This window comes from Podarcis vaucheri, assembly GCF_965113315.1.
Source record: "Podarcis vaucheri genome assembly, chromosome: 3".
Classification (NCBI taxonomy): domain Eukaryota; kingdom Metazoa; phylum Chordata; class Lepidosauria; order Squamata; family Lacertidae; genus Podarcis; species Podarcis vaucheri.
Window position 1 is genome coordinate 87,020,882 of NC_138761.1, and position 24,997 is coordinate 87,045,878.

A 24,997-nucleotide genomic window follows, 5' to 3' on the forward strand; every position below is an offset into this window, starting at 1 on the left:
GAGAGTTGGAGGAATCTCTCACAGAATCATAGCCTTGATTTGATCCCAGCAAGGGAATCTGTGAAAGATGTGGTCACAGATTTTCCAATGTCACATCTAGTTGAGACAAAAAGCAATTATTACTCCATATTTAAATCAAAACATGCAACATGTAATAAATGAAATTTATACCACCACCAGTCAGAAATACATAAGGCAGGGTGAAGCAGCTGCCTGAGGCAGCTGGTTTGGGCTGTTATGAAAGGGCAACAAATTGAGTAACAACAACAACAACAATTGTATTTGTACTACCAGGGAAGGGTGGTTGGTGGACCATGGAGATGCCACTAAAAAAATAAAAGAAAGCGTAGATCAAATAAGACTAAAGGGAGCCCACTCTTGGTCTAGAACAGGTACTATAACTTCAAGGCATCCATTCTATGTGAAGTTTTGATTAGGCAACCTCTATGTGAATACAATGTCCTAAAGAAATGCAAAAGAGATGGGGAAATGGATGAGGTGATGTTATGTTATGTCATGTCATGTCATGTCTCCTTTTTCATTTGAGATCTAGGGGCTAGCGGAACAAAAACTGTGATGATGACAAACCCTGAGGCATCTGGCATGGATATAACTCCAGACAGCTGGAAACAACATTGTAAGCACATTTTGACTTAGTCAGATTTATCATATGCTTCATTTATTCATTTATTTATTCATTTTGTGTGCTGTTCTGGTGGATTCACTCTCAATGACTTTTATGACTTTTGTCTCTTCCTTGATTGGCTAATCAGATTACAGGGGTACCTTGGTTCTTGAACGGCTTGGCTCCCGAACAAATCGACTCCTGAACATCACAAACTCCTTCTTTTAAATTCCACATCCCTTAGATATTTTCCTAATCCTCTATCCTGCTGTTGTGTATAGTTGTCTGTAGCAATTTATACCAATCTTTGATGCTGTCAGCCCAGAAGTGGTTCTATATGTCGAATGATGTACAAAACAATTTCCAGGGAAGGAGGTATGTTTGTCTCTGTAGCAAAAACAACAAAGAGTCTTGTGGCACCTTAAAGACTAACAAATTTATTATGGCATAAGCTTTTGTGAACTATAGTCTACTTCATCAGATGTATGAAGTTGCAAGTATGTATATATGGTATTATTGTGGGCAGAGGCAGTATTGTAAAAAGTAAGTTCAGAAGGAACTGAAAAGCAGAATTGGTGATAATTACGTATTTAGCAGTGGCCACTCACAAAAGTAGTTGGGTTGATAATACAGTACAGTGGTACCTCGGGTTACATACGCTTCAGGTTACAGACTCCGCTAACCCAGAAATAGTACCTCGGGTTAAAAACTTTGCTTCAGGATGAGAACAGAAATCGCATGGCAGCGGCGCGGCAGCAGCAGCAAGAGGCCCCATTAGCTAAAGTGGTGCTTCGGGTTAAGAACAGTTTCAGGTTAAGAACGGACCTCCAGAACGAATTAAGTACTTAACCTGAGGTACCACTGTACAGATATTATGTCACTGGTGAGTCAATCAGCACAAGCAATGATTTCAGTGGGTTGTTCTGATTACCACTGTATAATACCTAAAATATGTTTTGTATTTCATGATAAGTATAGTTGTGCAGGAGCAGCTTGCCTGGTGAGGTAAAGCCGTAGCAATAGGTTACTGGAAGGGGTGGCATAATGGCAAGAGTTAGGGGCTGCGCAAGACCTAGGTCAGTCACCTGATATCACAGTGACATCAGGTGACCTAAAGTAAAAAAAAAATCCATTTGCATCATCAGCTTGAATTCAAGTAAGTCATGTAAAAGATATTTGCATTTAACAGCAAGCCTTGCTACAAGTAGGACTTGCTGGAAGTGTTGATCCTATCAGCACTTACAGAAAGTTCTCTTTGGACTGGGATCATCAGTACTATGGAGTCCTCCTAATAAACCATACCTGTGCGGTAGGTTAATTTGAGAGACAGGGAGTGTCCTAAGGTCAGCTCCATCAGCTTCATGGCTGAGCAGGGCTAGTAGTAGTAGTATTTATTTATCACATTTATATCCCACCTTTCCTCCAAGGAGCTCAAGGTGGCATACATGGTTTTATTCCTTATTCCTTATTATTCCATATGATTCTCACACCAACACTGTGAGTTAGTTAGTCTGAGCAACTGTGACTGGTCCAAGGCCACACAGTAAATACTAGTATTATTAAAAGATTTTTTTAAATAAATACCATTTTTATTTATATACTGTCTGTCATTTCAAGAAGAAATATCAAGGCGGTTCACAAACAAAATTGCCAATGGCAAAATTAAAAGAATTAAACCAATTATAAAAACACAGCTATCTCCAACACACCAGCTCTTACACTATGCTAGCTTTTACTAACAATTTCAAATGTTGCACACATTGTTCTTTCCGTAATGATAATAAGGCCTTTGTGCATTCCAGCAGAACGGGACATTCTAAACGAATTATCAGGACAGCCATTAGCTGGACTGGGCTACACTCCAGTTCTGCAGAGAACAATGGAGGAAGATATGAAGAGTCTCTCTCTGTCTCTCCCCCCCTTTCTTTTCCAATCCAAAACTTCCTCTCAAGCCATGGTTGCTGGTGCTGTGGGCGTTCCTTTGTAGAGGGGAAGGTAGTGAGGCTTTGTGATGCTTTCCATCCTTTGTTGGAAATACCCTATCTGAGCTTTCTGAAAATTGTATTGGCTCCACCAGTGCTATTATGACAAAGAGTTTTGTTGCATCTTAAGGACTAACACATTTAAGGACTAAGCCTTCAGGGACTACAGTCCACTGCATCAGATGCATGAAGTGTAATTCCAGATTGAAAGGGATCAACACACATGGTTGAAGTGGGGAATGGAGAGGTCAGAGAATCAAAATTCAAAAAGGACAGGGAGAATTGCATAATACAGAGCTGTAGTGGGGGGGGGGGGAGCTGGGTTTTTTACCCTGGTTGAAGCCTCCAAAGGGGTGCCATTGAGGCTGTGTGTGTGTGTGTGTGTGTGTGTGCGTGCGCGCATGCATGCCAAACTGAGTCTTTGACCAGGGTGAAATAAAGCCTAGTTTTGCCCCTGGATAATAGCAAAATGGTTGCAGTGGCAATTGACAAGGCAGTGTGGGTGACAGTGTTCAGCTTTTGGGGGGGAACGTCCCCCCAAAATAGTGATTTTAAAGGTTTTGTGCTACTTTTTTCATCATACATCCAGATTTCCCCTGACATTTAGCCAATTTTTACACCCAAAAACCAGGACATGTCAGGAATTTCCTGACGTATGGCAAACTGAGATGTGCCATGAAGCCTTGGGGGCTTCTGCTGCTTGAGGTAGCTACTTCACACCACTTCATGGGTGGGCTGGCCTTGCCTGAGGCCATTATGGGCAAGCACACTGGTATCTGTTTAACTGTAAGCACACACAATTATTATTTTTTGATAAATTTATCAATCTACCAGATTTGCACAAAATATCAGCTCTCTCTCTCTCTCTCTCTCTCTCTGTGTGTGTGTGCTGCTCCAAGCCAGGAAAGCAGAGATCCATGGGTATTTGTTTACATGTGCACAGACAACTTCTGTGATCTACCACACTTAAACAAAAGAGCAGTCCAAAAATTCAAACAAGTGATGCCTCACTCCAACCTTAGGCAAAGATTTAGAGTTGTTCAAATGAAAGTGCAGGCCTGGCCAGTGTGCAGGCTGAGATGTGGGTCCTTGCCTGCCTTCCCTCAGAACTGACAAGTTGTTAGTTCAGGAATCCTCAAGTCAGGAAATCAGCAGCTTAACAGCCTTAACATGTGTAGCATGATAATAAAAAAAAATGGAATTACGTTTTTGCGTACTTATCACATTTAGCATAAGTTGCATTTTGCTTCCCTCTGACCTCAGTCCTTTCCATTCGACAAAACAAAGGATAGCGGCAAGGAGGGGAGCAGAACTTAGGTTTGAGGGATCTACGTTGCTTTTTGGTAAGACCCAGAGATCCAGGAATCTGAGCCAACTACAAACGATATACACTTAAGAAATTCTTAACGCAGGCATTGGCATCTGAGCTCACCGTCCTTCCACACTCCCAGTCACCTTTACCGCCCGCCCGCTTTCTTCATTTCAGTAGGAAAAATTAGGGAAAAGGTATTTTACTGCTGCCATTATTAAATGATTGGGGAGTCATAAAACCTTGCTTATCTGCGGCAAGCTAGCCAGAAATAAAGTCCTGATCTTCCGCCTGCACATCACGAGTCAACGCCGGGAGGAATCCAGCGGCGATTTGGCCGACGCCGGAGGGGCTTCCTTCCATTGGTTGCCTTAGGCAGCGGCATCCTCAGCCACCGCCTTTCCCCCCAGCAACCAATCAGCAGAAAGGCTTCTGCCCGCAGCAAAGATGGCCGAGGAGGAGGGCGGGGGAAGGAAAACAAACTCGTTCCATAGGCGCCGAGCCGCCGAATCATGATAGCGGCGGCACTTCCGCCCGGCTGCAAGTCACGTGCCTGCTGCTTGCCTTGCCTTTTCTGGCAGCTGACTTTGGTGGGAAGCCGCCGACAGCCGGGCTGGGTTCGTTTAGGGAGCCCTGGTTTCGCGTTTGCTTTTGCCCTGAAGGGGAGCATGCAGACCCCGGAACCCGAAGAGGCGGAGGAAGAAGAGGACCGTACCCCGCTCCTGCTGCGAGAAGCCCAGCCCATCGGCAAGGCGGGTGAGAGCAGCGGCAGGAGGGACCGCTTGCCCCCCAGCGCACACCTCCCGCCCTCTTTTTGTCTCCAGCAGCCAGTTCCTCTCGCTTTGAGGAGCTGTGGGGGGTTGGCGGGAGAGAGACATTTCTGTGGGGGTGCCTCCACCGTCTCCAGTATCCTGTGGAGAGGTGTCTTAACAGTCCCGGTCCTGTGCAGGTTTGCCAGTAGCTAGCAAACGCAGCATTATCCCCCTTTATTCGGAAGGAAGTCCTGACTTCCCAGGACTGCCGTCTGTCGCCATGAGTATCACCATCGACGACGGCGACCAGCTTCAGAGGGGTGGTCGGCGACAGCAAACGCGGGGAGAGGTCTTGTGGCAGCGTGAAAGCTAACGGGTTTATTATACTTTCGTGGGCTACGTTGCATTTGGGTGAACAGTTGCCTTCACTTGCCAGCTACACACATGCATACGCAGATGTCGAGGGAGAAACCTCAAAGTGTGGGTTCAAGAGTCTATGAAGTGTTAAGGCAATTTACAACCACACAGCAGTACTGTAGTAATAATACATATATCTGACGGAGTAGCTCTAGTCACTGTGGGCAGCTTCCACAAAATATAAAAACAATGAAACATCAAGTTGTTTAACAACTTTTTTAAAAAAACAACAACAACTACAAATAGTAGCCCAGAGCAGAGATCTTGAAATTACAGACTGATTGTTGTGAATGATTGGGCAGGCTTATCATGTGCAGTATACATTACAGTGGTACCTCTAGTTACGTACTTAATTTGGTTACATACTGCTCCTCCCTGAAGCTCCGTTCTTAACCTGAAACTGTTCTTAACCTGAAACACCACTTTAGCTAATGGGGCCTCCCGCTGCTGCTGCACCGCTGCCATGCGATTTCTGTTCTTATCCTGAAGCAAAGTTCTTAACCCGAGGTATTATTTCTGGGTTAGCAGAGTCTGTAACCTGAAGCGTATGTAACCTGAGGTACCACTGTAGTTGTCGTGAACTGTTGAGTCCACTGTTTACAATTTGCCCCCTTATTCCTTTTTGTGTGTACCAAATAAGGATAATGCTTAATGCATCTGATGCGAACATAAGAAGCTGCATTATATCATTTTGCCCAGTATTGTCTTCAAGGTTGTAGGTCTTCTCTTATCTGCTACTTGAGTTTTTAAGCTGGAGATGCCAGAGATTGAACTCAAGTCCTTCTGCAAGCATAGCTATTGACCCTCCCCTAAATGGGATCTAATCTACAAAATTTATGCTCCATTAAATCTGTTACGATGCTGTAATAATTTCTCTCGGTTAAGCACATAACTGCTGCCTGGGGCATGTATGTAAAGTACACTGCCTAGGAAGTAGTGCAGTTGAAGTCAGTGGGTCTTCATTCTTAAGAAACATGTTTTAAATACAAGCGCTTGCATGTTATAGATTTCCCTTATAGAAGACACGTGCCTGCACACGTGAGAAACTTTTCTTTAGGTATTGATGAACAGGATGGTCACACACAAGCATGTTATGACCCTACACATGTGTTTGGTTGTTGCTTCCTTATGTTTAAACCGTGCAGCAAAGCTCCACTGAATGGTGGTGAAAAAATATTTTTAATAAATAAATGGATTAAGCACCATCCACACATGTGCAATTGTTGCGTGTGATGTCTTTCAGCATTGTTTTGTAAATAATGGTGTGGTCCCTGATTAGATAGTGTGCATGCTATCAATGCAGGAATTTTGTGCTCATTGACAGTAGAGCTTGCAAGACAAAAGGCAGTAAGTCTTGTTTTGTTTTACTAAGTTGTTGCTCTTATCAGAGCATCCTAGAGATCACTAGAAATAGAATGGTTTGGCCAGAAAACAAAATGTCTTGGCATATCAGTTAAGTGTTGTGTAGGGGCTAGTTTGGGACGCGGGTGGCGCGGTCAGGGGTCCCTTTACCTTATGGACTAGTTGCTATGGAGGATTGTTTACCTCTTATGCTGTATGACAAAACTGAGGGGAGTTTCAACTGTCAATTGTAATAAGGAATTAAAAGGAAAAAATTTAAAAAAATCAAGGCTAACACAAGCACCTTGCATGAGCCTAAGATACACTTTAAACTCCAGTGTGTATGTTTATATTGCTATGTGCATCATTTTCAGGTTTAACCATAGTAAATAAGGAAAAGAGAAGGGTTTGACTATTTGCAGAGCACTTAATTTACTGCAAATTGGAAAGCCAAAATTCTGTAACCCCAAAATGCCAAAATATACAATTTACTGTGAGTAGGGGGGAAATGCGGCCATGTAAACCATGCAAATACTTGGTCTGATCTATCATATTTTATTTAATTGATGCAAGTTATTCATTATCAGCAGAAGAAACTAAAATGCTACCATACTAGGTTGAATACTGTGACCCAATTACAAGACAGTGCAATAGCTGAGGTGACAAAGTGGTGTCTCAATGAATATGAGCAAATATTTGGTAAGTGAAGAGGAAGAATGCTGCAAGTTGTTTTAGACTGAGGATAGTCCTATACATATCTCCTCAGAAGTAAGCCCCAGTGAACTCAATAGAACTTACTTCTGAGTAGACGTGTATCAGATTGTGTTGTTACCCTGGGCACTAAAAGTCCATACTAAGCTCTCTTAATGAATTGGGGGGACGGGACTTTTCCAATGATGTAAGCAACCCCTGAAAAGCTAGGACTGGTTTCTGATCCAAAGAAAAGGGGGAGGTAAACGCTTTGCAAAAAAGTTGTATAAACATTTTAACAGGCACTTCCAAGGGGGGGTGAGGAAGAGAGACCATAAGCTATGCAGATGCAAAGTATTGGGCAAGTCCTTATCTACATGGTTGCATTTCACTACAGGGCCAGTGTGTTATATCAGAGCAGGGGTTGGCAACTTAAGGGCCTTGGGCCACAAGCGGCCCACGGGAGTCGTTTAACCGGCCCCCGAGCCGCCCACTTGGCGAGTCCCCACACACTGCGCTAAACCGGCACAGCACGGCATGGGGACTTGCTTTCGCAGCACTGAAAATAACATCTGCACAGTAGTAAAGCAGCAAAATAGTTTGCAAAAATAATTAAATAATTAAATAATAAAACATCAGATTGTAATAAATGTTCTGTCTTCTATAATCTCTTTTGCATTTTGCTTGAAGAATATAATTAGTGGAGCTCATTCCCACCTCCTCCAGTGGTGTATTTAGCAAACTGTGTCTGCTTGGTTCCTTCCTACCAGCCCATGGCAGGAACAAAGCACAAACCTTGGTTTAGCGTTGCATACAAACTGGGGACCTTGGTTTGTTTTGCTCAAACCACTAAGCCAGGAACAAACTACCAAAACATGCAAATACTGCCGTTGTGTCTCTCCTGCTGGCCCAACTGAGCTCATGACTTATCCAAACTCACCCAGTCCATTCTTTGAGGAGCCAGGATTGGCCCTGGAACCAAGCCGAAAGCTCTGTCCCATAGATTAAACTTCCTCTTGGTGTTTATTCATTTCTGACCAGCAGTATTTATCCTGAAAAATCACCCAGTCCATTCTTTGAGGAGCCAGGATTGGCCCTGGAACCAAGCCTAAAGCTCTGTCCCATAGATAAACTTCCTCTTGATGTTTATTCATTTCTGACCAGCAGTATTTATCCTGAAAAATCACCTGGAACCTTAGCGCAAGTGCTGTTTGTATAGATCTATTTACATTGATTTGAAGAGAAGGACATGTTCCTAACGATAAAATTTAGAAAACAGTACATGCAGGTACGTGAACTAGCATCTTGAGAGACAGTATACATCCAGTTACTAGATGCAAGAGAATGGCCATATCTAGGGCTGCTTTGTTTAATTTATTTATCTGTTTAAAATGTTTGATAAACTGAAAATTAATTGGGCAGCAAAATTTAAATATATATTCTTTTCAATACAAATGCATATAAAATCTTGTTAAAAGAGGTATTCTTCCTTTTCTCACACAAGAGGGCTGGATGCTTCTTACAAGTTGATGCCTACTAGGAAATACATATGCATTCTTTTTTTACAAAAAAAGCCAAGCAAACAATGTTGCTTCAGAAATTCTGCAAAATTGAGTTGATTGATCATTTAACTAAAACTCGTATGATTTATTGATCAGGTTGCAACGTAGTTCCTAACCTGGCTTCCTGCCTTATTTCTGCGCTTCCAGAGACATCTGGATGGAAACAGAATGCTGGACTTTGATCCAATCAAACAAGATAGCTCTTAATCCCTTTCAGTCAGCTGCCTTTGTCCATTTCTACTTGCCACTAGATGTTCACATTGGAAATCTTAAAATTGGTTTCCTTTTGCAATTGCGTGCACTTGTGGCATAAGTGTTATACAATTGCATAAAATATCCTTTAAAGAAACAACAACACCTAAACAAGACAGTCTGTTATTAGACAAGGAAACAGCACAGAAGAAAAAATGTAGCAAAGTGATAAGGAAGCTATCCGTATAAATAAATAATTAAAAACCATTATTGTAAGGATCTGTGATCCCACCATATGTAGCTCAGTCACAGTGGTGTTCGTTTATCCTTCCATAAAACATGGGTTTAAAAAGGCAATTAAAAGCAAGATTACAGTCCTGTCCTTTCTGGCAATGGCTGATCATGTTGAAATTTAAGGTTGTGTGTTGCTCCCTGCCCAGCACAGCATTGTCAGTTTAACTTCCCCATGTTTGATAGGAAGTTGTCAGAGATCATGTCGAAGACCCAAATACTTGTCACAGTGTACATCCAGACGTGTTTGTTTTTTTTAATGGTGAGAGATTAAAGCAGCACACCTATTCCCACTCCCTCCAAAAACCAAGGTGGTTTTCTCAGCAGCAAGGGATTTCCTATTCTTCTCCCCTACTCTGCATCTGTACAGCCCTGTTTTCATTTGCTTGGGGGACAGGGAACAAGTAAAAGTTGGTTGAAAGTGGTGTTTTCTAAGTAGTAAACTTGCACTAACAGCTGAGAAAGGTAAATAAATGAATATGATGCTAAACATTCAATTCAAAAATACTGTGTGTATAGTTAAGTAAGAAATCGAATGGCGATGGCTGAAATACAGAATTTGGCATTTAGTGTTTACATGGCAGTGGGGTTAGAGAGAGGCTATTGACTGAGAGCAGTGTGATGTGACGTGAATGGGAATAGGCGGGTTGCTGAGGGAAGCAGAGCTGCAGAACAGGATATTCCACATCTACCAGGCAGAGGTTGATCTGGAAGAAAGCCAGAAGTGGTTTGTGAAAGCAACAATAGCTTAAGGTGGTCTTGCAGAAAGGCAGAAGACTAAGGATGTTATTAACACCAGTGAAGGCTCCTTTGCTGTTTAACGTTGGGTACTAGAACAGCAAGATAATAAACTTGCCATGCCACGTCTACTGTGCCTCATTTGCAGTAATAAATATTCAGGGCAACTTCCTCAAACTAAAAATGTTGCAGGAGTTTTCCGTTCAGATCATGGGAGCATTTCAATGATCCAGCACAACAGTAACTAGGAAATTAGAGGGAAATGTCTTCGAAAACAAGGTTGGTTGTGAAAGAAGTAGCTCCCGGGGATGTTAATGGTAAGAATTTAATATTGTGCCTTGTGGACCTGAAGTTGTGTTGTGGCGTGTTATATTTTTTAAAAAAGATGTTTGGGGGGGGGGGAGAGAATCACACAATCTTTTCCATAGTATAATAATCATGCAGCAAAGCAAATATGAGTAATATTTTTTTTATATTTAAAGTGAGATTTTGGTGAACATGTTGTGGTTTATTTGCATTTCATGACTGAAAAGTATATGCTAAGACATGTGGACATAATACTGGGGTGTGAGTTTTGTTTCCCCTTTAGGGTTGGATTTGGGGGAGTGTGCACTCCTGAGTAGCTGCCAGAATGCACACTTTGCTTTACATGTTTGTATGTATGTTGTATCCATGAGTGAGCATGTATTGAGTGCACTTCTCCTCTTGTCATTTGCTTGAGCGTCTTACCCCACTATTTTTCTTCCTTTGTACTAGGGATATGGAAACTGTGGCCCTTTAGATGTTGTTGGCCATGTTGGCTGGGACTAATGGGAGTTGGAATCTAACAACAGCTGAGAATGGGGCACTGGTAGTCAATCCTCCTCCATATATAGTTTGCTCACCACAATTTATCAAAAAATATGGCATAATTACTTATGGCACGCCTTCAGGCCATACCTGCAAGCTTTTGGGGGTCAGTCATTTGAGATTCCTTAGCAGAGCTAAGAAACTATTGTGGGTAATGCACCACTAAGTCATACTCAGAGTAGAGCCATAACTTTAGTAATTTATGGTCATTGATTTCAGTGGGTCTACTCTGAGTATGACTTAGAGGGATATCGTCTTCTGTTTCTCAGGCACATTTTGTCATACCAGATGTGTCCAATAGCTTAGAGTTTCTTGGTAAAGGCTTGAAGTGCCTAATAAGGCTACATAAATAAATCAACCCTGTGATCTTATGAAAGATTACATCCCTTTAGCAAACGGTTAAAGTTCATGTTTATTCTAACTGAAATAATTGAACAATACATAAACATACTCTCCTGCTTGTGAATTAATAGATAAGCAATGATTATTGTAAATCAGCCTTTACCAAATTTGTGCCCTCCAGTTTTGGGGGGTTGATGGGAGTTAAAGTCTAAAATGGGTGGAGACCCTCGTGACGTGCAGGCCAGCCTTGGTCCACAAGGCCATTTCCCTGTCAGTGGCTGACATCTCCTGATGGGTGGTGTTCAAATTTGCTGGGGGCTGCTTCATCAGCACATCCCCTGCAGAGAACACACTGGTGAAGCAGACCCCTGCATAGAGCAAATTGGCCCATCAACTGGTGAGCAGAGTGTTTGATCTTGCTTGGTGCTGCTTCACCAACACTTACCTGGGGGAAATGCGCTGACCAAGCTGCCGTCCACCCAGGCCAAAATGTTTTCCCATCCCTGGGCTACAGTTTCAGGAGAGCACATCCACACCATGGAGTCAATGGATCAATCCTACTTCTCAGTGAACTCTTGAGAATTGTAGTTCTGTGAGAGGGGATAGGAGTCTCGTAACAATTCCCAGCACCTTTAACAAATTAGAGTTCCCAGGATTCTTTGGGCCAAACCATAATTGTTACAGTGGCATAAAACAACATACTGTAAATGTATAGTGTGGATGTGACCTGACAACTCAACATTTTGTGGCTACTGAATATTCTCAGTCCACGCTGTATGGTTTTGGTGGTGTGTCCCCCAATTAGTCCATTGTCTGCATTTTGGCTTATGTGAGAATGAGTCTGGGGGCAAAGCCAAGACTTCTGGCCCTTCTGCCTTTGTTTCAGTTAAAGATAGTTGCTAGCCAGAGTTGTGGGGATTTTTTTTTTACATTAACACTTTTTAATGTGCATCACTTTTTCTTTTAGCGCCAATATGCTGCTCTGCTCGCCTCAGCTTAGCGGTCTGGGCCTTCTTGGGATTCTTTCTCTTATATGCACTTCGTGTCAATTTAAGTGTTGCCCTGGTGGACATGGTAGAATCAAATACAAGCTTGACCAAAAATACTTCTTCAAATGTGTGCAAAGAACATTCTTCTACCCCAGTTGTTGCTCGTAACACTACGGTAAGTTTTACCAGATCTACTTTTGATAATGTGAACTGTCTTAAAGGGTATGTCTATTAAATTATTTTATCTTCAAGAGCTGGCGGAATGCCAGTATTGATGGGGGTGAATAAAGGGTTGTATCCAACTAAGTTCTACTTAGAGTAAACCAAATGGACAGTGTCCACAATGAGCCCACTCTACTAATTTCAAAGAGTATGACGTAACAGTGGGCACAACCTAAATACTCTTGCAGTGTAATCTGAGGCATTTACTCAGAAGTAAATCCAGGTGATTTTTAATAGGTCTTACTCCCAGTTAGGTAGGTATAGGATTTCAGCCTTACCTTGGACTAAGCCTCATTTGGTAAGACCCATTGAAATCATACTCCTACGTTCTGAATAAACATGCAAAGGATTATGCAGAACTTTAAATCAGCACCCCCTTGTGAAATTATCCAAGGGATCTTTAAAAGCAGTTATGCTCAGAGGACTATATCTTATCTCTCAGCATTCTTTTGCATGATCTGTGCCTTCAAATAGCCTTTGAAGTTCTTCCTATCACAGAGATTCTGCTCAGATGATGCCACTATTTTATCTGCATCACTCAATCTGAACTCTGACTCCTTACAAAGGGTTGGTATACATCTGGAATTTCCCGGAAATTGCTGGGATTTGGCCACTGGAATCGGTGTGCGTCTGGGTGGGAATCGCTATAATGTCCAGGAAAATCCAGACATGTGGCAACCCTTGTCAGAAGTGTAGGCTTTGGTGAATTTTCTTGAAAATAGCTTAAAAACATATTTGCCCCCCCCCCAAGGCTCAACCTTTGTGTCCAGAATTTCACTTTTCAAAATACGGCTACCCTACTTTACAGTAATTCTTGTAGGAGTGCGTTTGTTTAAGGCGAGTAACATTCAGTCCTCATCTTCCAACTCTACAGTGCTATGATTCTATGAAATCTCTTTATAGATTTTTGCTGCCTCCATTCTGCCTCCAGAATCACACATACACAGCAGAATCACTCCCTTCCTGTGTGGTGTGGTGTGGTGTGGTGTGGTGTGATGTGATGGATGCTACTGTTCTGAAAATAAAAAGATAACACCCTGGAACCTAGGATAATGCCCTGACAACCCTAGAGCAGTGTTTCCCAACCGGTGTTCCGCGGCACACTAGTGTGCCGTGAGACACCGGCTGGTGTGCCGTGGGAGGGAGGCGGGCGAGTCGGGCGGCGAGAGGCGGCGGCGGCGAGGATCCGCGTCGAGCCGGGGGCGGCTCCGCGGTGGTGGTGCCGAGCGGCGGGGCAGCGCGCGCAAAAGGGAGGAGCGCGAGACAGCGGAGGAGGAGGAGGCCGGCATGTCCGGGCAGCAGCAGCAACAGCAGCAGCAGCAACTCCCGGCGACGGCTCCTCCTCCGCCCGCTATCGCCGCCACCACCACAACAGCCGCCGCCGCCTCAGCTGCTGCCGTCCCTCAGTCCCTCGCTCTGCTGCCTCCTCCCACCCCGGCAAGGGGAAGGGAAAAAACGTTCACTTTTGTGCGTCCCTCCCGGCGTGACGCTGCGCGCTGACGTCACGGGGCGGGGCTTTAATGGTGGTGTGCCGCGAGATTTTTTTCCGGTAAACAGGTGTGCCGTTGCCCAAAAACGTTTGGGAAACACTGCCCTAGAGAACTGCTGTCAGCCAGTATAGACGATAATGACCTAGATAGACCAATGGTTTGACTTGTCATAGGGCAGCTTCCAATGTTGTACATAGTACAGGCCAACCTGGACTCTACCACAAGAATGTAAATGAGGTAAATTTGGGTGGTGTTTTTTAAAAAAACCTATTGTACAGCCTATAGTTGTTTAAAGTTTGTAAGTCTGTCAAGTGTGGTGGTTCATACATTAAATAAAGAAAAGAAGAGGAGAAGGCTTTGAAATCAGTTGATATGTGATTATTTTTTATGACACTGTGACTGGGCTTTGCTTGCTTTAGGAGCCTGGTTGACAGAATGAAAACAATTAGCAGGATATTAACCAGCTATGTATATTTTAATGTCATTGATCTAAAAAAAAACCCCAACAATGTGGTCACTCTTTGGATGTACATAGGGAGTTCTTTCCATGCGTCCCATGAAAAATGAGCACGTAGTTCCCCATGTCCATGACGGGCATGTGGAAAATATAGTTTGTAAGCCACTCTGCAGTTAGCAATGTATGTCACTGATAGGTGTGCAGCGTTGCTGGATGGGAAGCATGCAGTCCTTTGTTGTATCTTCCTGTGATGCAAGTGGCGGGGTGGAAACCAGACCTTCATGTCTTTTTCTCTCCCTCCCTTTCAGGGGAAAAAGTATCCATGGGATGCAAATACTCAAGGCTGGATCCTTGGTTCCTTCTTCTATGGCTACATCATTACACAGGTTCCTGGTGGATATCTTGCCCGCCAGTTTGGCGGAAAGAAGCTGTTGGGGTTTGGCATCCTGGGCACTGCCATTTTCACCTTGTTCACACCTTTGGCAGCAGATTTGGGAGTCGGGTACCTCATAGCTGTCAGAGCTTTGGAAGGCCTGGGTGAGGTAATCTCTCCTTCTCCGCCCCCTTTAATTGTTGTTGTTATTGTTGTTAAGAGTTTCAAAACAATTACTTTGTAAGTACATTAACAATCCCCTGTAATGTTGATAAATTACATTAGGTCAGCCTTTTCCAACTTGGCATCTTCCAGATGCTTCAGGTCTCCAACTCCAGTCAATCCTAGCTCTAGCCGGGCAATGCCCAGATGTGAATGGGCACCAAGGAAGGCACCAAGTTGGGATCAACAGCTCCACAGGGATCTGGTTGGGGACTTTGCAAATAGGGTGCTGGACTAGATGGGACCTTCGTCTGATCTAGCTGGGTTCTGCTCATGTTCTTAATAGCACTTTTCTCACTTGGGTTTTCCATTGCTGCCGCTTCAGTTATAGTTCCACTGGCTTCTTGCGTGCTCTTATATTTTTCCCCAGCAGATAGACATAGATGGGCATGAATCTGAGAATTGAGGGTTCCTTTTCTCCTTCCCAGTTTTCCTTACACCCACCTTACAATGAACATGTCTTCTATGACTTCATTGTGAGGACGAGCCTATTGTTAAGATCATAGAGCACCACATTAATGGGAAATGGTATATTAAGGGCTACGGGAGGAGCTGATATGAAAGGTATGTCGTTCCTCTGTGGCTGTGGAACTGATCAAATGGCATCTGCAGAGCTTGAATAGAGGGGAAGGAAGTAGGAAGTTGTGCCAGGATGGGCGGACCTGGCACTTAACTGAAATTTGTTATGTAAAATGTCTGCTGCATGCTTCCTTAAACAGTTGTGCATAAGCTGGGTTAAAAATAAATAAATCTTTGGGCATTCCAAATTTTGCACCAAAAACCTGAATCCTGCAACTGTATAAATTATGCAAGTTGAGCAGTTTCCCCTAATTTCTCTGACTATACATAATTTACTCTGCGATTTTTGTTGTTTTTATTTCTGCCCCATCATTGTGAGAGGCAAAGAACTTCCTAGGACAGCTTCGTTAAAAAGGGAGGAAATGCGGAAAAGAATATTTTCCGGAAGCTGAATTCTCCACCCATTGCCACATTCTGTGCTCTTGCAGAATTGCAACATAAATCCAGCCCTTCCCTTAGCTCCCTGGGTTTAATATGATGCTTTAATATGCTTGTGACCTCTTTGAAACTTAATTGTTCATGAACATTTTTATTCAAAGTTCACATAGTTTTGATTAGATTTCTGGTTTAATTTAGGGGAGTCTGGTTGTTGTTTCTTAACCTGGTCTGTCTGCAGAATGAGGTCTCTTCCCTGCCATGCTGCCCGACCTCCTATGCATGTTGGCATTTAATAATCCAAACTGAGGGAAAACCACCACTTCAAATTATTTGTGCTGCTGTTTCTATGCAGAAACCAAAAGTTCAGCATAATTGTTATGTCCACAAAGCATATTCAGCTGAAGAATTGAGGCAGGCAAGGAATTAGTTCTGCTTAATTGCCCAGGAGCTATGTGTGTTTTGTTCAGAAAATAGCTTCGTACTAAGGCAACTGGTACTTTCTCCAGGCTGCGTTGGAGATGTTTTATTGAAGTGAATTTTGGCCAAGTCATTTTACTCTTGAAAGATATGTTGTACTACAAACAAATGTGTTTTCCAGGGTGTCACCTTTCCTGCCATGCATGCCATGTGGTCCTGTTGGGCTCCTCCACTGGAACGCAGTAAACTTCTTAGTATTTCATATGCAGGTGAGATGCTTTAAAAAATGCTCAAGGCTAGCCAATGAAGATGCAGCACTAATCTCTTTTAACTGTGGTATAACGGTTGGGAACAGGCCACAGGATTATGCATTCCATTTCTGCTCCCCACCCCCATACTCCTGCAGCTACCCATTAAGCATGGTTCATTGATGTGCATGCCTTGCCACTAAACCATGTTTATCCCTAACCTAGGTGTATTCAAAGCCTAGCATTTTCAATCCTTGAGCAGTCTATGTACTGCTAGGATATATATATCTATATCTCTTTCTATCTATCTATCTATCTATCTATTTAATATATAGATATATATATGGGGGGGGGACAGGGTGGCTGGGACAATCCAGCCAGATGGACGGGGTAAAAATAATAAAGTGATTATTATTTTAAAATAAAACTTTAATTTCTAGGTGCGCAGCTAGGAACTGTTGTGTCTCTTCCATTGTCTGGCTTGATCTGTTTTTATATGAATTGGATTTATGTGTTCTACATATTTGGTAAGTGTTTTCACTGTAAATGCCATTCAGTTGAGTAAAGATTGTATTTTTTTTAATTATTCATTTTAAAATATGCAAAACAAAATAGTAATGAGCAAACTTTCTCAAACCCCCCTCTTTATACAACTAATCAGCAGTATTAAGGTGTGAATTAGGTTACTCACTTTTCTCTCTCTTCCGCCTCCCCTCCATCTTTTTAATAATTATATATAACTTTTAAATATGGTTCAGGAGAATCCAGTGGTACTCCAATTTGTCATAGGTACAATTAAGATACCACAAATCCTAAGGACAATTAAAAAAAAAAATACAGCTGGAAGATTGTTTTTCAGTCCTCCGGTGTTATTGTAAAGTTTTTGTGTGTATTTCTAGAACACTTTGTGCCTGATCATTGTAAATAAATGCCTAAAATACTTCCCCAGCTATTTTGCCTGTCACACCCTGGGGAATGTCATGATCTGATGACATTTTTCTGTTAAGCTTATATATGCATGTGTGTCAAGAAATGTGATCTACAGACTGCCCACAAAGAGAATTTCTGTCTATGGGAGAGTTCGTTCGTTTTCAGCAACCCAATTCTCTCGCTTAAATAGTCCCATTGTGCAAAACATCTCTGATTAATTTTGTTTCGTATCACACCCACGGCCACCTCATCTATGCCTTCTTTAGCTACAGGAAGCTGACAAATCTAGAAGTTTTTATGCATTTGATGTATCCTTAGTGGCACTGTGGGTTAAACCACAGAGCCTAGGACTTGCTGATCAGAAGGTCAGCGGTTTCAATCCCCGCGACGGGGTGAGCTCCCGTTGCTTGGTCCCTGCTCCTGCCAACTTAGCAGTTCGAAAGCACGTCAAAATACAAGTAGATAAATAGGTACCGCTCCTGCGGAAAGGTAAACGGCTTTTCCATGCGCTGCTCTGGTTCGCCAGAAGCGGCTTAGTCATGCTGGCCACATGACCCGGAAGCTGTACGCCGGCTCCCTCGGCCAATAAAGCGAGATGAGCGCCGCAACCCCAGAGTTGGTCACGACTGGACCTAATGGTCAGGGATCCCTTTACCTTTACCTAGCAGACAACGGCAATTGGTACACACGGCTTCACATTTAAGTGATCCTCTGGATATGCGCACACACATTTGTTATGTTGGAACGATCTCTTTCATTTACCTTTGGAGGCGGGAGTGGCTGGTTATGCCTGTGGGATCCACAAGTAGCTCTGGCTTGAGAGACATTTCACGGTGATCTTCGGATGCTCTGTAATAGCAGCTGGCAAGGCACTGTGGGTGGGGCAGCCCTGTTCTCCCAAGTTTCCCAGCACCAAACATCACTATAACTTGCCAAGAGGAGAGAGAGGGGTAAAGGAGTGTCAGATTGGTTCTGCCGCCGTGTCCACTGTGTGCTGAGCTGCCCACTGTCTTATCCTCTGCCCCTCTCCCTCCTGGTAAGGGGCAGTAATGTGAGATATTGGGAAGCCAAGCAAGAGCAACACAGCACCACCCTGGTGGGTTGTAGCGATGCTTGCAAATTTAAAGTCTCATGGCTGCCATTTCCTTGACCATAAGCGTTGTTGTTTTCACTTTAAGGTGCCCTAGGTGTGCTGTGGTTCATCTTCTGGATGTTGATAGTTAGTGACACACCAGAAACACACAAGAGAATTTCTCATGCAGAAAAGGAATACATCCTCTCCTCCCTTACAGATCAGGTGTGTACTTTTTGGTCAAGCCTTTGCTCATTTCTGTTGACGTACTGGGGTAATATACATCCACTATTGTATTCAAAGGACAAAGAGGTCCTTGAAAAATGCTTTTAAAGCTCAGTAACATTTTGTTGTTTTATAAGATTTATTATCCGTCCTTCGCCGTAAGGTCCCAAGGCGGGATACATCAATAAAACATGCAATTATAATTAGAACCGTTGCAATTATAAATGCATAAAACAGATGGAACAGAACTGTATAAAAGAGGTGGTTCCAGCAGACGAAAAAGCCAGCTAAAAAGAACATTTGGGTGAGAAAGGGAACAAGAATGCCCAGCAGCAGAATCCCTGAAAAGTCACCACTCAGACAAATGTTTTGTCCTCCTAATGTTAAACAAAAGTTCACCCATGCTGTGCACCAACCATGGTTAAGTGTGGGTATACCTGCATGCAGTAGGTAAGGGACTGAAGGAGGAACATGAATCCCATAGCTTGTTCCTGATCTCCTTAAGCGTCTGCATTAAGGGATCTACCATTATGCTTAAGAGTGCAGACTGGCAGGAAGAAGCTCTTTAGAAAAAATCCTCTTTGATGTTTTAAGAAGTGCGATTCAATTTTTTTTAAAAGAACATCTATGTGAATTTAATTCCTTCTCTTTAGCTTTCTACTCAGAAATCCATCCCTTGGGGAGCCATACTGACGTCACTTCCACTCTGGGCTATTGTCGTAGCACACTTTTCTTATAACTGGACTTTCTACACACTCCTTACCCTATTGCCTACTTACATGAAGGAAATTCTGAGGTTTGATGTGCAGGAGGTAAGATACCCTGTGTTTTCCAGTTACAAAATTTACCCTGAAGTGACCTAGGCTAGATTGTAAACTTGGCTTTCAGTAGGAATTACAAAGACAGTCAGAACCTAAGCACCCAGTGGGGCGAAGCTACAGGAATAACCTCCTGACCATGCGGTCAGGGCTGCACAGGGTCATTCAATTATAGCACAACTCTACATAGGTCTATTTATTATTTATACCCCGCCCATCTAGCTGGGTTTCCCCAGCCACTCTGGGCAGCTTCCAACAGAATATTAAAATACAATAGTCCCATGGAGTCTAATGTGACTTGCTTCTGAGTAGACATGCATAGGCTTTCTCTGTTAGCCTCTTGGCTGAGTGGAAATGCGATCCCAAATTGCTGGTTCATGGCTTATACCACACACTGGTATTCAGTATGTGGCCTTGAAGTCAGCTCTGTATGGATATCTGGCAGTGCTGAGAGATTTTAGGAACAAGAATCTCAAATGGCATCTTTGTCACCTGTCACAGGAACACAAGGCCACGTGTTCGTGTTTTTCCTGGGAAATCCATTCTAGTGAGCGAAGGGGAGGCTTTGGGTATCCAACACTTCCACACACCCCTGCAGCCCATAAATAATTCTGTTAATTTAACCAGCAATATTACTTCTGGAAGTGCAGCTCTTAAAACTCTAGCCACTTTTTAGTGAGCATACTGAAATTTGAACGTGCAACTTAAAAATCAATTTACTATCAGAAGAGAGAGAATTGTCCTTTATTCTGTCTCTCTCTCTCTCTCTCTCTCTCTCTCTCTCTCTCACACACACACACACACACACACACACACACACACACATTACGGTGCCATTGCTGTTCCGTTTTGCATTTTAAGGTTAACGGCTTAATTAAAAATGTGCTGCCCATTCAAGAGCATTTGCTAAAATTAGGTTGAAGCAGCTGTGAAGAGCAGCCTATCCAACTCCTTTACCTTGTGCTTCAATTCTAAAGGTTGCTATGTAAATTCCTTCAGAGCAATTGCAATTTTTGTTCTGCTGGCTGCACATTTAACAGGCTCTCTGAGACTGAACACCTGTGACAAACAAATGTGCACCAGAGGGTTCTTTTTCCCGGGAGGAAGGAATTGAAGCTGTTTCTCTGGCTCCTTGTTCCTTTTCCTCCTGGAACATTCTGCTTCTGTTCTTGGGAGAACCTTCGGATAAGTCGCCCAGTCTGCTGGGTGCAGCATCAAGCTGGGTTCCTTAACCTTTGGGAGTGGCAGAGTTGCTGACTGGGAGTGCTTCACTTCAAGTCAGAGTCTGAATCCCCTTTGGTGGGTCTGGGTCTGCTGATTTATAAACATGTCCCCTCAGTGTGTGACACAGATGCTATGCAGAACATCAGTTCTTCTGATTGCCATGGGCTTTCCTACAGTGGATCTTCAACAGTAATCACACCCTTTGGGTAAAATTTTCCAGAAATTTCAGTTACAGAGTTGGCTGTTGACTCTTCTCTTCATGAACTGCCTAAAGCACGCTAACTTTTGTCTGCAAGGTGCATAATTAAATGGAGAAATCCCTGAAGTGTGAACCAGCCCTTTAAGCATCTCCTTTTAAATCAGATTGATCTGATACCAGCGCTTTGCAGTTTACCTCAGTAGAAATAGAATTGGTCTTGATATATATAACAAAGAGAGCCAACTTGGTTCCCCTCCAAATATTGGATGACAGCTCCCATCATCCTGGACCATTGGCCACACTAGCTGGGGCTGATGGGAGTTGGAGTCTACAAACATCTGTAGGCATAACATTGGCTCTGTCCTTTTGCTTACCTGAAGGGTTTCTCAGACTCTTTTTTTCCAGAATAAGCCACCTTGCCTGAACATGGCTGTTGCAGTTCCCGCTCACTGTAAAAAGAATCTAAGCCAAGACGGGTGGACTGACAAGCAGTTCTAGCTGCCACTCCAGCCTCAAACCAGGCAGATGTCTTCTCCTTTAACTTGGCTGTTAACCTCTGGTGTATCTCTGAAAATAGGTGGAAAGCTGCTGTTGTTAAACCAGATACTCGTGTCTCATAACTCAGGATTTGTTTCCACTGTAGCTTGCAAGAATTTATCACTTTGCCATATCCTTAGAAAGGAAGTCAGTTTCCTTTATCATAAAATGTGTGACTTGTCAATTATGTTCACTGGTTATCTTACAGTACAGTATCCATTAAACACTACAACAAAACAGCTGTTTCAGACAGTACAAAACAGCCTCTAAATAGCTGTCCCCAACCCCATTTGTACTGCTGAAGACATTTATTATTTTTATTATTCTGTACTTAGGTATTCATCTTGAAAGTAAATAAATATATGCACAAAAACGGTGTTCCCATCCCATCCTAAATCTGGTTTTCTTTTTCTGTACAGAATGGATTTTTATCTGCACTGCCTTATTTTGGCTGCTGGATTTGTATCATTCTATCTGGTCAATTTGCTGATTATTTGCGGGAAAAGCAAAACATGCCCACCGTATGTGTTCGCAAAACATTTACCCTGATAGGTAAGGAAAGAATGTGCTTGTTTTCAATTTGGCTTGTAGTTTAAATGGGGTTTTGTCGAGCTTGTGCAATGTTTTTGCCTGCTTTAATAAGCCCCCTCCCTCAGTTTTGAATTCTTTCCTGTTGTAAAGAAAGCTGCAATTCTCCTGCCGGATTCTTTCTGGCAGGTGCATTTTATATACGCTTATATTCCCAGTAGTAACAAGAGCATTCCTGCGCAACCTGTGTTCCATAATACCAAATGCAGCTCCTCAACTCAGCCTTGTATGGTGGCCCACCAAGGACTTTATAAACACTTCACTTTTGCTGCTTTTGCTCTCAGTAAATGGTAGGCATCCCTGGCTGGGTATGCAGAGTGGTCAGTCCCTTTCTGGCTGCTGCTCCCAGGATTTTGTGGCTAGCAGAGCCAAAGAATAACATTGGTGAGATGCTCTTCGTGTGCCCTTGGGCTTTTGGAGAAAACCGGTGCCTGGACACTTCTTCTAACAGCTGAGAGATGAAACCAGCATTGGACCAGATGTTAATAGCTTTGGACAGAGCCCTTGTTTCTTATCCCTTACTGGTTGGTTGTAGGTTCATAGGAAGGAGCCTTAACTGAGTGTAATGGAGAGTTAACTGTTATACTGCTGTTCCCGCTATAGGTGGCCCTGTGTCCAAATGAGGCAGTGAGTCATGCTGTTTTTCTTGTTTGCAATGAAGCTGCTAAGCATCCATTCTGGCTTGGTCTCTTCTCTGAAATAAACCGACACTGAGTCAGCCCTTTGTTACATCATCTAGCTCAGTATTGTCTACACTGATTGGCAGTGTCTTACCATGTGCTTCTCAGCGCCGCCGCCCCCGCCCCCCGAGATGGCAGGGATCTGAACCTGGGAGAGTTGCTTTTGAAGTAGGCGTTCCACTACTGAGCTGTGCCATCTCAATCCATCCTCCATGTTCTCCCCATGTTCTCGCTTGCCCTTTCCATGTGCCAATAACTTCTGAATAAGCTCTCGAAGCAACCTGAAATGGCAATTATATAAACTGAAGCTGAGATAACTTCACAAAAAACAATGATTTAAAATGCAGATATTTTAATCAACTGTTCTTCTGCTCTGTTCTTTCTCCATCTCCAAATGCCCTTCGCTATTTCATCGTAATATAAAACAATAAGTCTTGATCAGAACGGGATATGTTTGATATTTCCCATATTCTTGTGACTTTTTTATTACCCAGTTGGGTTATTTAATAAGCAACTACAACAGGTTTGTTTGTTTTAATGAACATCTAAAGTACCAATAGCTTCAATTTTGTCATGGATAAGGTAGCTCAGGCAAAAGAATGCATCTCCAAATTGAATACAGTCATGCCTCAGGTTAAAGTCGCTTCAAGTTAAATCTTTTCAGGTTGCGTCCTGCGGCGACCCAGAAGTAACGGAACGGGTTACTTCCGGGTTTCACCGCTCATGCATGTTCAGACGCTCAGAATGACGTCACGTGTATGCGCAGACGCAGCAAATCGCGACCCACACAGACGCGAGTTGCGTTCTGCTCATGATGTGAACGGGGCTCCGGAACGGATCCCGTTTGCATCCAGAGGTACCACTGTAGTGATATAGTTTGTTCACTAGGTGGCAGCACAATGTAGAATAATTACTAGGCCTTTCCTCTCTTTATTTTCAGTTTTTGTAATGATGGTCAGTCCATAAGACAGCAGCACAAAAGACACAGAGATTAAAACATTTCTTAGCTAGCTTGAAACTAGATTCTGCTTTAAAAGTTCCATGCAAAAGTAGTTGCTTATTTCTCACTTAGGCTGCTTACTTTCCACCCGTCTTGTAACATTATAGTAGGCCAGACAAAATAATTTCATAATGTTACTGTGGGACATTTTTCAGTAATGTGGATCTTGGGACAGACTCTAGGCTCTGAGTGCGACTGCAATGATCTCTTTCCCGGGGATTGAATGCATTCATTCAGTGTGTGTAATATGCTTGAGAGCAGTGCTGCATGTCTTGAACCGATCCTGTGTTAATCCCTATGAATGCATGAAGCTGCCTTGTATATTAGTCCATCGAGCCCAGCGTTGTCTGCTCCAGAAGAGTTCTGCTTCCAGAATTCCTTCTAACTGGAGATGTCAGGCTCTAAACATTCACATGCAGAGCATTTGCTCTTGTCACTGATCAATGGCACTTCTTGTGTCAGTAGGAACTCCTATACCCTTACAAGTGTCTTCTTCCACCATTGTGTGCCTTCAACGTTGCACTCTACCAGGGCCACTACCTCTTTTTTCATCTACCCTTACAGCTTCTGAGTTTCCAGGTGCTCCTGCATCTCTAACCTGTTTGCTTTCCTGTGCCTTGGTGCAACAGGCTCTTTAGACGTGGTTAGGATACAGCAATGGTTGACAAACTAAGGCCCGGGGGCCAGATCCAGCCCAATCGCCTTCTCAATCCGGCCCTTGGACAGTCCGGGCATCAGTGTGTTTTTACATGAGTAGAATGTGCTCTTTTATTTAAAATGCATCTCTGGGTTATTTGTGGGGCATAGGAATTCATTCATTCCCCCCCCCCAAAAAAAAATATAGTCTGGCCCCCCACAAGGTCTGAGGGACAGCGGACCAGCCCACTGCTGAAAAAGTTTGCTGACCCCTGCTTTAGGCAGTCTTGCCCAGGGATCAGCAAAGGACTGTTGCTTTGTTTATAGATCAAGAGCTGAGAACCACCAGTATTATTTTTTAATGAAAAGTCACTGCAATGTTTTACAAAGAATAAACAAAATTTGGGTTCCCATGAAGGTAAGGTTTCTGCTTTGTTTTTATTAAGGAATGATTGGACCTGCCGTATTCCTTGTAGCAGCTGGATTCATAGGCTGCGATTATGAAATGGCTGTTGCATTTGTAACCATATCCACAACACTAGGGGGTTTTTCTACATCTGGATACAGCATCAACCACCTCGATATTGCACCATCGTAAGTATTCATGATTGAGTGTGCATTTT

The 24,997-nt window shown here is 43.1% G+C and overlaps 1 protein-coding gene across 4 annotated transcripts in view; it reads left to right on the forward strand.

Moving 5' to 3' along the window:
* The window catches only part of SLC17A5 (solute carrier family 17 member 5), a gene marked incomplete at its 3' end in the record, with an annotated part of 28,180 nt that extends 3,208 nt beyond the window's left edge, over positions 1-24,972 (forward strand). Inside the window, exons 2-10 of one of the 4 annotated variants that reach the window (XM_082218338.1) lie at positions 554-637; positions 12,058-12,254; positions 14,557-14,790; positions 16,399-16,486; positions 16,906-16,992; positions 18,574-18,692; positions 19,346-19,504; positions 21,890-22,022; positions 24,821-24,972. In XM_082218338.1, coding sequence (XP_082074464.1) covers positions 577-637; positions 12,058-12,254; positions 14,557-14,790; positions 16,399-16,486; positions 16,906-16,992; positions 18,574-18,692; positions 19,346-19,504; positions 21,890-22,022; positions 24,821-24,972 — 1,230 coding nt within the window. In that variant the 5' untranslated portion in view covers positions 554-576. Of the gene's footprint in view, positions 1-553; positions 638-4,413; positions 4,673-9,608; positions 10,217-12,057; positions 12,255-14,556; positions 14,791-16,398; positions 16,487-16,905; positions 16,993-18,573; positions 18,693-19,345; positions 19,505-21,889; positions 22,023-24,820 lie in introns of those variants that run through there. The other 3 variants (XM_082218335.1, XM_082218337.1, XM_082218336.1) reach the window with 3 other exon arrangements.
* Between the last annotated feature and the right edge of the window lie 25 nt (positions 24,973-24,997).